This window comes from Mus musculus, chromosome 4 (assembly GCF_000001635.26).
Source record: "Mus musculus strain C57BL/6J chromosome 4, GRCm38.p6 C57BL/6J".
Classification (NCBI taxonomy): domain Eukaryota; kingdom Metazoa; phylum Chordata; class Mammalia; order Rodentia; family Muridae; genus Mus; species Mus musculus.
In genome coordinates this window covers 129,310,912-129,326,098 of record NC_000070.6, presented here as the reverse complement: position 1 = coordinate 129,326,098, position 15,187 = coordinate 129,310,912, and the positions used below count along the sequence as shown (strand labels likewise).

At 40.6% G+C, this 15,187-nt stretch overlaps 1 protein-coding gene across 2 annotated transcripts in view; it reads left to right on the top strand.

Moving 5' to 3' along the window:
* The window catches only part of Rbbp4 (retinoblastoma binding protein 4, chromatin remodeling factor), a 28,271-nt gene that overhangs the window by 9,272 nt on the left and 3,812 nt on the right, over positions 1-15,187 (top strand). For both annotated transcript variants that reach the window (XR_001784111.2, NM_009030.3), the window contains exons 4-11: positions 3,230-3,403; positions 3,631-3,746; positions 3,860-4,020; positions 4,119-4,245; positions 5,553-5,630; positions 7,579-7,655; positions 8,180-8,237; positions 8,341-8,451. Coding sequence is in view for 1 of the 2 variants with exons in the window: in NM_009030.3 (NP_033056.2) it covers positions 3,230-3,403; positions 3,631-3,746; positions 3,860-4,020; positions 4,119-4,245; positions 5,553-5,630; positions 7,579-7,655; positions 8,180-8,237; positions 8,341-8,451 (902 nt within the window). In the remaining variant the exon portion in view is untranslated. The remainder of the gene's footprint in view (positions 1-3,229; positions 3,404-3,630; positions 3,747-3,859; positions 4,021-4,118; positions 4,246-5,552; positions 5,631-7,578; positions 7,656-8,179; positions 8,238-8,340; positions 8,452-15,187) is intronic.

Genomic DNA, 15,187 nt, shown 5'->3' with positions numbered 1-15,187 from the left:
ATTTAGTCCTGTTCCCTGAATGTTTATCTTGCTTTGGGGAGTTGGGGGTCAGCATGCTCTCTACCCCGTGAGCTGCTTCCTTTGACATCAGCTTTGTGTATTGGTGTAGGTGTGTGCCAGATGAGGAAGGATTATCATACATTAAAGGCAGTTGTCTGCATATTGAGTCCCTGAGTGAATTCTCAAAAGGGCTTCTCTGTCCTCCCCAAAAAAGAAGCAGTGATATGAATAACAGCTGTGGATTTTTTAATTTGATTATCACAATACCCCAGTGTTACATACATTATTTTTCTCTCCATTAAAGTGATACTTTACAGATCAGAGAATAAGCTTGGTATTTAAAAGGTGTGGGGGATGGTGACTTTGTTGATCTCATCAGCGATGGGCAGAGTTATGTCTAATGTTTAAGACTTTGAGTGCTGGGTTGTATCTCAGTGGTAGAATTTACTAGTCTTGGATCTGTAAGACCCTGGGCTCTATACCTAGCACCACAGACACACAAAAAAAGTGTTTTTGAGAGATTATTAGGTAAGTAATCTCCTACCTAAAAGATGAACTACATTATAAAAATTCATTGATTGATTGTGGGAAAAATGATTTGATTATTTGGTTTGTGCTGTTAAAACACATTCTTTGAGATTCCACTAAATTTATTGCCTAGAAAAGTGACTCATTAGAAATCAGAGTGACAGAACCTTATGTGTGAATACTATTAGTTTAGAAAGATGCACATGTTCTATCTGGGGTATTGGAAATGTTCAGCGAGTTTTTCGTTGCTGTTTTTATTTTCTTTTTGTTGGTTTGTTTGATTTTAAACAGGACTTTGTGGTCTAGGCTGACCGGAAACTCCCTTAAGTACTCAAGGCTACTATGAACTTGTACTAATCAAATTAACCTTCACTTTACCTTTTTTTTTTTTTTTTTTTAAGGGTTGCTTTTATTGTTGTTACTATTAATGTATATGGGTGTTTCTCAGCATGCTTGTCAGTGTGCCATGTGTGTGCCTAGAACCTGTGGAGACGAGAACAAGGTATCAGATCCCTTGGAACTGAAGTTAGAGATGGTTATGGGCCACTGTGTGGGTGCTGAGTATCAAAACCTGGTTCCACTTGAAAAGCAGCTATTGCTCTCCACCAGTGAGTCATCTCCAGCCCACTGGAATGTTTTCATTGTGCTCTGAATAGTGCTTCTGGTATTCACAGAGATCTGTTAGATTCTGTTGTGTTGTGCTTTGGTTTAGTTTGAATGGTGTTTTGCCTTTGAATGTATGTTTTGAAAAAAAAAAAGTAGAAAGAATTTTTTTACTTTCAGTGAGCTTTTGTTACTATTTTAGACCTTTCCTGTTTTGAGTGGCCCTTTCACATACCTACTTTATTTATAGTGGCAATCTATAATTTTAAGTAGGTGTGGCTTGGGGTAGGGGTGCTAATGGCTCAGTGATGATATGTTTGTCTAGCATATGTGTGGCCTTAGGTTCCTTATGCAAAAAAAGAAAAGAAAGACACATCCTAACCTGTGTTAAAACTCAATCTGAGCACTGCATATGGTAGGGGTACCTTGTCATGTCATTGCTTGGAAGGCAGGAGGATCTTGAGCGTGAAACAAGCAGGACTATTGAGACATGGGCAGACAGTCTCCAAAACAAAATAATCTTTTTAAATTCTCTAAGCTGAATTTCTGCTACTGTATTTTAAGTATATGCCCTAAACTGAAATCATGCATTATATAATGTAATTGGTATTGATTTTTCACCTGTATATATCGCACTTTGATAGTTAAACTTTTTAGAAGGTCAGAGTTGTGTGTAGTTGTGTGCTTACTACCATGTGCTTTAACTGAAAATTTCTTGATCGCTTATTTATTTTCTGCTTTTACCTGTATGGGTGTTGGTGTTTTATGGAGGTCAGGGGCAACTTTACCTTCTACCTTGTTGAGGCAGTGTGTTGGCTATTCTGTAGCTGCAGGGGATGCTCCAGGCTAGCTGGCTCAAGAGCCTTCTTTCCTAGTTCTGTGTTAGATCTTGCATGTTGTACAGTCCAGGGTGTGTGTGAAGATCTAGTGGGGTTTTTTGTTTTTGTTTTCTCCGCCTTTTAGAGTCCTTTCAAAGCTAGGGTATCACAGTGTTCCCTCCACTGGCTGGCTGGCTGGCTGGTCTAAAACTCAAGAGATCTGCCTGCCTCTGCCACCCTAGTGCCAAGATTAAAGATGTGTTGCATTACAGGCAAAAATTGATAAATATGGTGGCTTGAGTCTTTGAGTACTTGAGGAGGCAGAGGTAGGTAGATCACTGTGTGTTCCTTGCCAGTCTGATCTATACAGCAAATTTTAGGCTAGCCAGGGCAACAGAGAAACATTGTCTCGAAATACATGAATGTATAATCATTTTGAGGCTGTAGATTGCCTAATAGGCCAACAGTATTATGCAATTACCCTTCCCTCTGAAAATAATTTTTGTTCTTTAATTAGCAACACTTCTCTAATAATATAGGTATTTATCTGTAATCCCAACACCAGAGGTGGAGATAGAATCAAGGTCATTCATGATTACCTGATTGTTGTTTTATATGTGTAAGTACACTGTAGCTGTCTTCAGACACACCAGAAGAGGGCTTTGGATTTCATTACAGATGGTTGTGAGCCACCATGTGGTTGCTGGGAATTGAACTCAGGACCTCTGGAAGAGCAGTCAGTGCTCTTAACCGCTGAGCCATCACTTTAGCCTTAAAGTAACACTTGAATAGTGGTGTTAGTGACAGGACATTTTCCTTTTTTTTTTTTTTTTCAGACATGGTTTCTCTGTGTTGTCCTGGAACTTTTCTCTGTGGACCAGGCTGGCCTCTAACTCAGATCCACCTGCCTCTGCCTCCTAAGTGTCAGGATTTAAAGTGTGCATTACCACACCTGACTTGACTCATGCAGTCATAATTTCATTTAGTAATGTAGTACTCATTACTAATCTGTTCTTACAAATTATGAACGTGTTTTTTTTTTTTTTTTTCCTCGAGACAGGGTTTCTCTGTATAGTCCTGGCTGTCCTGGAACTCACTTTGTAGACCAGGCTGGCCTCGAACTCAGAAATCCGCCTGCCTCTGCCTCCCGAGTGCTGGGATTAAAGGTGTGCGCCACCACAATGAACGTTCTTTAGTTCTGTAAATGCCTAGGTTCGGGCTTTTAAATATACGACTTGGTTGCTTAAGTACTTTGTGCTTTTATATATATATACACACAGAATTTGGAGGTTTTGGTTCTGTCAGTGGGAAAATTGAAATAGAAATCAAGATCAACCATGAAGGAGAAGTGAACAGGGCCCGGTACATGCCTCAGAACCCCTGCATCATTGCAACAAAGACTCCATCCAGTGATGTTCTTGTTTTTGACTACACAAAGCACCCTTCTAAACCAGGTACCTTCCTCTTTTTTTTAATCAATTTATTTATATTGACATGTGCGGGTGTTATACTTTTCAAGTGAAATAATGCTTTTGTGTAGAAGAAAATCGTGATTGCTCAGCTTTAGCGTTATATATCTGGTAAAGGGTCTGTGGTTTGTATAATAGATGTTTGTGACATTTTGCTTAATAAACCCAGAAAGACAGTAGATTGTCTATTTTTGATATATGTTATTTTGCAGACCCTTCTGGAGAATGCAACCCCGATTTGCGTCTCCGTGGACATCAGAAGGAAGGTTATGGGCTTTCTTGGAATCCAAATCTCAGTGGGCACTTACTTAGTGCTTCAGATGACCATGTATGTATCCTTGCAGTTCTGGAGCAAATCTGGGATTGTTACCAATTGGTTTCTTTTTTGGGATATGTGGGGAAGTGAGAATCTTTTATATAATGGTTAATTTTACATTTAAGACCATCTGCCTGTGGGACATCAGTGCAGTTCCAAAAGAAGGAAAGGTGGTGGATGCAAAGACCATCTTCACGGGGCATACAGCAGTAGTGGAGGACGTGTCCTGGCATCTGCTCCACGAGTCTCTATTTGGCTCAGTTGCTGATGACCAGAAGCTTATGATGTGAGTGCAGCCCATTGTTTATTCTTAATACTTGTATTTTCATAGTTTTGTGTTAGTCACAGTGTCAAATTTCTTCTGTTTTTTCTTTTTAAATTAAGTTGGGACACTCGTTCAAACAATACTTCCAAGCCAAGCCACTCGGTTGATGCTCACACAGCTGAAGTGAATTGCTTATCTTTCAATCCTTATAGTGAGTTCATTCTTGCCACAGGATCGGCTGACAAGGTAGGTTTGCCTCCTTTGGATTTTTTTTTTTTTTAAGATTTATTTATTATATATGAGTACAGTGCAGCTGTCTTCAGACACCCCATGTACTGACTAGTTTTGTGTCAACTTGACACAGCTGGAGTTATCACAGAGACAGGAGCTTCAGTTGAGAAAATGCCTCCATGAGATCCAGCTGTGGGGTATTTTCTCAATTAGTGATCAAGGGGGAAAGGCCCCTTGTGGGTGGGACCCTCTCTGGGCTGGCAGTCTTGGGTTTTATAAGAGAGCAGGCTGAGCAAGCCAGTAAAGAACATCCCTCCATGGCCTCTGCATCAGCTCCTGCTTCCTAACCTGCTTGAGTTCCAGTCCTGACTTCCTTGGTGATGAACAGCAGTATGGAAGTGTAAGCCGAATAAACCCTTTCCTTCCCAATTTGTTTCTTGGTCATGATGTTTGTGCAGGAATAGAAACCCTGACTAATACACCCCAGAAGAGGGCATCAGATCTCATTACAGATGGTTGTGAGCCACCATGTGGTTGCTGGGATTTAAACTCAGGACCTTCAGAAGAGCAGTCAGTGTTCTTAATCACTGAGCCATCTCTCCAGCCCCCTGTTTGGATTTTTGTTGTTGTTTGAGGTTTTAAATTTTTATAGGTATTGGTATTTTCACTTACATATATGTCTTGAGCATGGTGCCTGGTTCCTGTTGAAGTCAGATCTCCTGAGATTTAATTTTACAAATATTTGTGAGCCACCAAGTGGGTGCTGAGTTAATGTTTTATTTTAGTTAAAGATTTTCTTGTCTTTTCTTGTAAATTTTTAAAAAGTGCTTATTATATTGGCAGGATGCCTCAGTAAGCAAAGGCACTGACTGGAGCCTGAAGATCTAAATCTAAATTCAGTCCCTGAGACCCAAATGACTAAAGGAGAGGCCAACTCCACTCCTACAAGTTGGCCTCTGATCTTTGCATGGTTTTCATGGCACGTGTGTATACACTGAGTAGATAAAATATATGAGGGGCATAAACTGTAGATCAGGATTTTAAATAAAAATATATAAATAAATGAATGTAATTTTTAACTTAAAATTTTTTAAATTACATTTATGTATGTATTTGGCAGGGGTGGAGGGACATATGTGGTGACAACTGAAGAGGTCAAAGGACAGCTCTCCAACATCTGTTCTCTACTTTCACTATTTAGGTTCTGGAATCAAACTCATTTGACTCCTCAGCAAGCACCCTTAGCCGCTGAACCATCTTGTTACTTTAGGGTGTTCTTATCTGATAAATTAATAGTAATTTATTTTTATTTTTGCACATAGACTGTTGCCTTGTGGGATCTGAGGAATCTGAAACTCAAGTTGCACTCCTTTGAATCCCATAAGGATGAAATATTCCAAGTAAGAGAAATCAATGTGCCTACCCCTCACTTCCCTTTCTTTCATCTTCCTTTGTCTACAGGAAATCTGCTCAAGTTAGTAGTATTTGAGAGCTGAAAAAAATCTTTGCACCTCTTGGTTTCTTGGGATATTAAGAAACTAGTGCTGGATTATTGTGTCCATGCCTATAATTCCAGCACTTGGGGAACTGGGGGAAGGGAGGTACCTGTGTGTTCTCCTCAGACCAATCATTAAATTCCTTTTTTTTTTCTGGCTGTTTTGTTATTTTTTTGATTTGTTTTTAAAGATAGGATTTTTCTGTGTATTCCTGACTATACTGGAAGTTGCTTTATAGACTAGGCTGGTCTTGAACCCAGAGGTCTGCCGGCTGAGTGCTAGGATTAAAGGAGTGAACCAACATTGCTTGTCTCTTCGTTTTAAAATTATTTGCTGCTCAGTGGGAGTGGTGGTGCCCACCTATCTCCCAGCTTGGAGGCAGAGGCAGGTGGATCAAAATAAGAAAAATCCTGTCTCAAAATCTGTGTGTGTGTGTTTTGAATTGAACACTGGTCTTCTAGAAGTTTGGCCAGTACTCTGAGCCATATCTCCAGCCCCACCTTTTTTGAGATAATTTTACTATTTTAGCCATTGCTACTTAGACTCCTGTATGCCCCCTTTTTCATAGGGGTCCCCCTGACTCAATTAATTGTCTGCTGTTTTTTTTTTACATCTTTTTTTTTTTTTTTTTAAGATTTATTTATTTATTATATGTAAGTACACTGTAGCTGTCTTCAGACACTCCAGAAGAGGGAGTCAGATCTTGTTACAGATGGTTGTGAGCCACCATGTGGTTGCTGGGATTTGAACTCTGGACCTTCGGAAGAACAGTCGGGTGCTCTTACCCATTGAGCCATCTCACCAGCCCAATTGTCTGCTGTTTTAAAACACATGCTCTAAGGCATTGTGACAACCACTTTACAGCCTTTTCTCTCCAGCGTGAATTTGATAGTGAAGACAGGCATGATAATACAGGCCTCTAATCCCAACGCAGAAGAAGCTAACCAAGTAGTCACAAGTAGTTCATCCTGACTATCTAGGAAGAGACTCTACATTCATCAAGACTACTAATCCCAGCATGCAGAAAGAAGAGGCAGGAGAGTCAATACAAGGTCATCCTCACCTAAATAGACTTGAGTATTGGAGATATTTTATCTTTGTCTGGACTCCTTTTGGTGATCTTGCTTGAAAGAATAACTAAAGCCGGGCGGGCGTGGTGGCACACGCCTTTAATCCCACCACTCGGGAAGCAGAGGCAGGCAGATTTCTGAGTTCCAGGACAGCCAGGGCTACACAGAGAAACCCTGTCTCGAAAAACCAAAAAAAAAAAAAAAGAATAACTAAATTCTTCCCTAATCCATTAGTTAGTAATACCTTTCTTGTGCCATGAACCAGCATTTTCTTAATAAATAACACAGTTTGTGATTGTTGTTTGTATCTTTTATAGCTAACATGATTATCAGGAATCTTTGAGGAGAAAGATAGACACCTATCCTGTATTATGTGGTACATAATGAGCAGTTGAGAAAATAAGAGATTTATGCCACCTGTCGATATTTTAGTTTTATGTGTCAGAAATAAACTTCTTTTGACTAAAAGCTGGATTAGGTATAAATAAATAAGGTTTCAAAGATGTAAGTTGAAGCTAGGTTTGGTAACTTATGTTTCAGTGTGTGAGGTTAAGGCAAGAGGCACAGAAGTTTGAAGCCAATTTGAGCTGTATGCTCTGTGGCCCTGTTGAGCCACACTGTGGAACAAAGTAAAATACAACAGAAGCTGAGTTCTATCTTTAGTAATGAGTTCTTTTCATGTAAGCAGTATCTTTCAGCTTTAACCGTGTTCTCTGTTTTATTAATGAGGTTTTGTAAGGTATCTCTTCTATTCTCTAACTTTTTCTTCACTCTGGATATAGGTTCAGTGGTCACCTCACAATGAGACTATCTTAGCTTCCAGTGGTACCGATCGTAGGCTGAATGTCTGGGATCTAAGGTGAGTTTTATGTTAGTTACCCTATCCCTGAAGTTATTTGGGTCGGGGGTGTTTTGGGAACAGCTGTCCTCTGATCCCCTCTGTAGACCAGGTTGACTTCAAATTCAAAGAGATTTTCCTGCCTCTGCTTCCTGAGTGCCACCCAGCTTAGCAAAGTTACTGTCTACATTTTTCAATGACAGGTACTGAGTGTAATGATTTCTGACCTTTTCTTTTTAATTTATTTATTTTATGTGTATGGGTATACTTTAGCTGAACAGATGGTTGTGAGCCTTCATGTGGTTGTTGGGAATTGAGTTTTTAGGACCTCTGCTCGCTCCAGGCCAAAGATTTATTTATTATTATTATTACGTAAGTACATTGTAGCTGTCTTCAAATGCTCCAGAATCTCATTGCAGATGGTTGTGAGCCACCATGTGGTTGCTGGTTTGAACTCAGGACCTTCAGAAGAGCAATCAGTGCTCTTACCTGCTGAGCCATCTCACCAGCTCAATTTCTGACTTTTTTGGTTTTTTGTTTTAAAGTAAAATTGGAGAAGAGCAGTCCCCAGAAGATGCAGAGGATGGCCCACCAGAATTGTTGGTATGTTACAAGTCAGACACTTTGGGATCTTCAGTGTTTAAATAATGAGTGGGCTGTGACTTAAAGTGGTCTGTATTTAATGTCTTTGTTTTGGGCCTTCCAGTTTATTCATGGTGGTCACACTGCCAAGATATCTGACTTCTCCTGGAATCCCAATGAGCCTTGGGTGATTTGTTCTGTATCAGAAGACAATATCATGCAAGTGTGGCAGATGGTGAGTGGTTTATTTATTTACTATGGGAAACTAGATCTATGAGACAACATTATTTCTTTCATACCTATGTATGCATATATGATGATCGAGGTATACAAACATTTACACACACTTTGTGGATGCAGCTGTCAGCTGTGTTCAGATTTTTCTTTCAATGTGACTTCCATATTTGTGTCATTTTTCTTTCCTTTGGTCTTTTTTGAGACAGGGTTTCTCTGTGTAACCCTGGCTGTCCTTGAACTCAGAAATCTGCCTGCCTCTGCCTCCCAAGTGCTGGGGTTAAAGGCATGCGCCACCACTGCCCGGCTGGTTTAGTTTTTCAAGATAGGTTTTCTCTGTGTGACCCTGGCTATCCTAGAGCTCACTCTGTAGATCAGGCTGGGTCTACCTGCCTCTGCTTCCCGAGTGCTAGGATTAACAGTGTGCAACACCACCACCACCTGGCTCAACCTTTCTTTTCCTTCTTTTCCTTTATCTGATTGTGCCACTGGTTAGTTTAACTAAAAATTGATCTTTTCATGCCCAGCCTTTTTTAATTTTTTTTTTTCTTTTTTGGTTTTTCGAGATAGGCTTTCTCTGTGTAGCCCTGGCTGTCCTGGAACTCACTTTGTAGACCAGGCTGGCCTCGAACTCAGAAATCCGCCTGCCTCTGCCTCCCAAGTGCTGGGATTAAAGGCGTGTGCCACCACGCCCGGCTTTTTTTTTTTAATATGACTCCAGCCAGTGATAAGGCTGAAGTAGGTTTATTTTTTCCCAGTCTGCTTTTATACCGTTCTAAGTACATGCGAAGAATAAGGTCAGTTCTAGGTCAAGGAAAAAACAAGTCAATAAAAAAAGTCCCATGGCATTCAGGGACTTAATCAAGATAATCAAGATCTTGAGCCTACTCCTTCTCCTAGCCCAGTGTCAAATTCCTGCCAAATTTCTAGAAGTGGCCCCAAGAGCTCTCCACATCTCCCTCTTTTTGATTTTATAAACAAGACTTAGGTTGTTTTGACAAGAAGCATTATCAAAAGCAATGCATTTCTGTCTTAGGTTGATGAGACTTGGTGCAGAATCTTACCTGACTTTGATTGACAGCCTCTTAATGTCTCTGTCTGGGGATCCAGTATTAGTTTCAAGCTGTGTAGGTTGGTCACCAACATTGTTATTGTTAAACACACCCAGCTTACATGTTGATCTTAAGATTCTTTTTTTTTTTTTTTTTTTTTTTTGGTTTTTCGAGACAGGGTTTTTCTGTGTAGCCCTTGGCTGTCCTGGAACTCACTCTGTAGACCAGGCTGGCCTCGAACTCAGAAATCCGCCTGCCTCTGCCTTCCAAGTGCTGGGATTAAAGGCGTGCGCCACCACTCCCGGCTTAAGATTCTTTATATACTTTGCTGTCCCACATCCCACTTGAGAGTTGTATTCCCAAAAATTGTACCTCAGGGCTGAAAGATGATTACATTTCTATAATTTCATTCATTCAGCACTGATAAGGGCCATAGTGTCTGTTTAAGACATGTTACACTGCATAGGTCTATTTGTAGTTACAAAGGAAGCTTTAGACTCCCTGTAGTACAAATTGATTGGGATGCCTGCATCATATGTGTAGCTTGAAGTTGTCTTAGTGTGATGCAAGATTAAAAATACAAGATTTAGGTGGGGTATAGTGGCACATTATGTCAGAAGACAACAAATCTCTTGAGTTTTAGCCTAGACTATGTAGCAAGTTCCAGGACAGCCAGGACTACACAACTACATACAGAGAAACCCTCTAGGATGGGAGGTTACAATAATGATGTGATTATATCAGCTTGTATACCTGAGTGTACAAAAGCCAGGAGAGTCTGGCCGTGCTTGTCTTGAGAGCTATTCTTGGGTGTGCTTGTAGGGTATGATGTTGGACTATTTAAAATATTATATATGCTTTCTGGTGCTTTTCTACTGAGAATGTGGTGAAATAACAATTTTAAAAAGGAATCCAGTGGTAGATTGTATTGTATTAAGTGATAATAGTGAAGGTGTAACCATTAAAGAAAAATAAGGAAAACCAAAACATAAAGTAAAGGCTACAACTACTGATAGAGTCATAGAGCTTTGGGTGTGTTGCTCTGTTTGGGTTTTTTGTTGTTTGTTTCAAGACAGGGTTTCTCTGGTGGCCGTGGATGTCCTAGAACTAGTTCTGTAGACCAGACTGGCCTTGAACTCACAGAGATCTGCCTTTGCCTCCCAAGTGCTGGGCTAAAGGCATAAACCACTATGCCTGACTTTTAGAGCTTTGTTTAAGATGTTAAGATGTACTTATTTCTTTAGTATATGTGCTGCCGAGATCAGCACAAGATGTTATTTCTTTAAAGAGAATTTTAAAATCTTTTAGCAGTTTGTGATGTCACAGCCTTGTATTTAAGATAGTCTTGAGACCATAAAGACCTAACAGGTTTTGTTTTGGATTTATTTACCTGATTGAGTGTTCTTCCTGCTTTTTTTATGTGCCCCATTTGCATGCAGTGCCTTTGGAGGCCGAAGTGAGGGCATCAGATCCCCTTGGCGTGCAGATACTGATGATAGTGGGTGCTTAGAACTGTACCTGGGTTCTTTACCACTGTCCCCCAGTAAAGAATTGTGTTGCTTTGTGGTTTTTTTGTTTTTGTTTTTTGAGATAGGATTTCACTGTGTGAAGCAGGCTGGATTTAATTCATAGCTATCTACCTGCCTCAGCTTTCCAAATGCCAGGGCTTAAGGACTAGAGGAGAGGACAAGCTGGCTTATTGGTGCTCCCTTTTTCTTACTATGTAGCTCTGGCCATCCATCCTCGAACTCACTCTTGTGGACCAGCCTGGCCTTGAATTCATCATCTGCCTCTGCCTCCCCAGTGCTAGGAGTTAAGGCATGCACCACCATCCCCAGGTTATAGAACCCACAGTCTTGTGCATGATCGACAAACTCTACCACTGAGCCAAATTTTAGTAAACATCAGATGATCCATCGGAGGTTCAACCGTCAGCTTTGCATTAGCTTTAAAGTCTAGACTTGTTCTAGATATTTGCATGTTGACATTTAAGCTGGAAAAGAAAGCTGTAAACTTAGGTGAAGTTTTCTTATTGGGCCATGTATATGTTAATTCACTTCCCCAAGACTGACATTGACAACAAATTTCCTTTGGCTTTGGGCATTCTCTTTATCATTGGCTACTAGCCAGGCTCATTTATAAAGGGTCCTACATTATCCAGAAAAAGACTAAACCCCTGTTAGATGTTTGTCCTGTTAACCATCCAGGGTACACCTGGTCATTACCTAAAATTGTTTTGAGTGAAACTTTATTAGGCCATTTGAACCCTACTAGTGTTTGAGGGCAGCTGTCATTAGTACTCAAGGCCTATCCTTTCCTTAGAGGATAGGACACTATACTTGACTGTGGTCTAGGTGGGTGTGAGTCTGTTTCTTAGAACCTGGCTAAGGAGCAATTCATTTCTGGTCTCTTGGTTTTCATAGTTTTGGCAAGTGTCGTCCTATATATAATCTTCAATCTGAGGTTTCTCAGAAGCAGCAGGAAAATCAATTGGGCTTATTTTGTTTGCTTTCTCTGGACCCTTTGAACTGTCTTTGTTTAAAAATCTCAAAAGAAAAATTAAAATTTAACTGACTCACTCGGCCCTTCTGCTGCATTACTGCCTGTTTAAGAAATGGCCCTTAGGATGGAGAGCAAACCCAGCAGGAACTCCCAGTTCAGTAGCTTGTGAACCATAGAAAGACAGACGTGTGTAAGTGTTGTTTTTGTTTTTTTCCATTTGTAATGCTTATCAGTTTTAAAGTCTGATTATTTTTTTCATAGGAGTAAGCAGTCTTTAACTGTGCTTCTGAGACTTCTCAAAGACACAGAGCTAACCCTTGGTGTCTCCAAGTGGGCTGAGTGGATGGCGGCAGCTTGTTTTTTAGATGATGATTGTTGGGTTTGGTGAGAGTTTATTTTGTTTACTTCAAGACAGTGTTTCTTGGTGTAGCCATCTTCTGTCCTGGAATTCACATTGTAGATCAGATTGGCTTCAAACTCAGAAATCCTCTGTCTCTGCCTCCCAAGTACTGGGATTAAAGGTGTCCACCAACACTGCCTAAATCTAAGCCCTGGTTTTTCAAAAGAAGAAAACACCAGTAGACAGGCAGTAGATCTTTATGTATAAATATCATAGCTGCAAGTTAAATCTTACCTTAAAGTGTAAGATTAGTTTAAAGATTTCATAACATAGCCATTTTTATTACATAGGCCAAGCCACCCTAGCCTAGGAATGGAACTATCGAGGTTGTGTCTCTGGCATTTGAATTATACATGGAAATTCTAACAAGATTTTTCATAAGCATGTTTTTTGTTTTACATCATACCTTTAGTATAAATCTTATCTTCGGGCTAGTGAGATGGCTCGACAGGTAAAGGACACTGACTGCTCTTCCGAAAGTCCTGAGTTCAAATCCCAGCAACCACATGGTGGCTCACAACCACCCATAATGAGATCTGACACCCTCTTCTGGTGTGTCTGAAGTCAGCTACAGTGAACTTAGGTATAATAATAAATAATCTTTTTTTAAAAAAAAATCTTATCTTCATCACTTGTGAGAGTATTCTTGGAAAGGGAGCACAGAAAATAATAAATTTTAAGTGTACAATAGTTATTTTGATTACTACAAACTGGTTTTATGTCCTGTGTTACCTGTGGCTATTTATTTTTTAAAAATTTGAGACGGGGGTGGGGGCAATGAATGAATGAATGAATATGTGAATGTGCACAGGCCACAAGCGTGCTGGTGTCAGAGGCTTCTTTGGAGCTGCAGTTACAGGCAGTTGTAAGCCGTCTGACATGAGTGCTGGGAGCTGAACTATGGTCCTTTAGAAGAGCAACAAGCATTCTTAACCACTGGGACATTTCTCTAACCTTGATACATTATATTTTAAAAGTTTTATTCCTTGTCATACACCTGTCTAAAATTATATGCAGTGCTATTTCTGAAAATGTGGTGCGAGGTATACAGTTTGAGTCCCAGAACTCGGGTAACTCTGTGGTTCCAAGACAGCTGGGCCTGTGTAGAGACCCTGTCTCAAAAAAAAAAAAAAAAAAAAAAAAGAAGAAGAAGGCTGGCAGTGGTGGTGTCTTGCATGCCCTGGCTTGCCAGCAAGAACGACTTAGCAACAGGATCCTTCTGCACATGTTTATTGCGAGAGCTTGATTGCAGAGGTGAAGAGACCCCAAGCCCAGAACTGGTGCTGCTTATATAGGCCTAGGAGAGGCGTGTCTCACACCCGGATTGGTTGTGCTTGGGTTATGCTTACCACCTCATTTGCATGCCTGCATTTGATTGGTTAACTTCTCTTTCATCTGATTGGTTAATTTTGGTTAATTCTCAAAACCTCATCTTGGCAAAAAAAAAAAAAAAAACTTTACTGCCTATGTATGTGTGGTGGCAAGCAGAAGCCAGCGCCACCCTGCAACGACACATGTGGCTTCCCACAGTGGCGCACACCTTTCGTCCCAGTAGCACCCGGGAAGCAGAGGCATTTGGAATCTCTGGGTTTGAGGGCAGCCAGGGTTACACAGAGAAACCCTGTCTCAGAGGAAGAGAAAAGGTTATGGGGTAAACTAGATCCTTCCAGGCTTACTGTTCCATTGTGGGTTCTATCCGGATAAGAAGGAGTACATGCTTAGGCTGTGTTCTATTATTGGCATAGGACTGCCAAGAAAGCAATGGGATTTCCAGCTCAGTGTGTCCTGTTGGTGATGATGCTCCCTTGTGGTCGTGCCGAGACCCGTTAGTAAGGCAATTTTGGTGGAACTCTAGGTAGCCTTGCAGTTGGGCTAGTCAGCAAAATTGCTGACAAACATTTGGAACTCTCAGCCTCCCCTGTGGGGATGGGAGAAGTTTGAGCTTCTAGAGTTCTGTGTTCACACTGATTTGCTTGGAAAGCAGCGTGAGAAGCAACCCTGTCTGCTCCCTATTGTATTTATCTCTTTCATTTGGTCTCTCAGTTATATCCCAATATAATAAACAAGGTGTATGTATGGTAGCCCTGTATTCCTAGTTCTTGGAGAAACTGAACCAAGAGGGATTTGTACGCGCACAATACATAAATGTCAAAATCTCTTGTTCTGTGGAATCAGAACATTTTCAAACCAAGTGAAGAAGTTTCTTGCAAGACCTCCAAATTTTATAGCAATGATGAATAGAAAGAATTCTATAAATTGGAGCTTGCAGTGACCCTCTGAGATGGTATCTGTTAAGTCTATTGATGAGTATAACATGAAATACTATCCCCTCCCTCTATTTAGTTATGGGGTTTTTGTTGTTGTTATTGGGGGAGGGAGTTTGAGACAGTTTTCTCTGTGTAGCCCAGGCTGGCCTCAAACTCAGAGATACCTGCCTCAGCCTCTGCCTCTGGACTGCTGGTGTTAAGGCATTTATCACCACCACATGGCTTGGTTTTAGCCTTATTATATATTCATTGTCTCTTTGGCCAGACCACATAAGATTGTCTCATCTTCTGCATCACCCAGTATGATAAACTTACAGATAGTAGCTGCTAAGAATAAATTTTGCCCAGGTGGTTTGGGTATTTAAGACTAATCTGGCCGGGCGTGGTGGCGCACGCCTTTGATCCCAGCACTCAGGAGGCAGAGGCAGGCGGATTTCTGAGTCCGAGGGCAGCCAGGGCTATACAGAGAAACCCTGTCTCGAAAAACTTAAAAAAAAAAAAAGATTAATCTGTTTC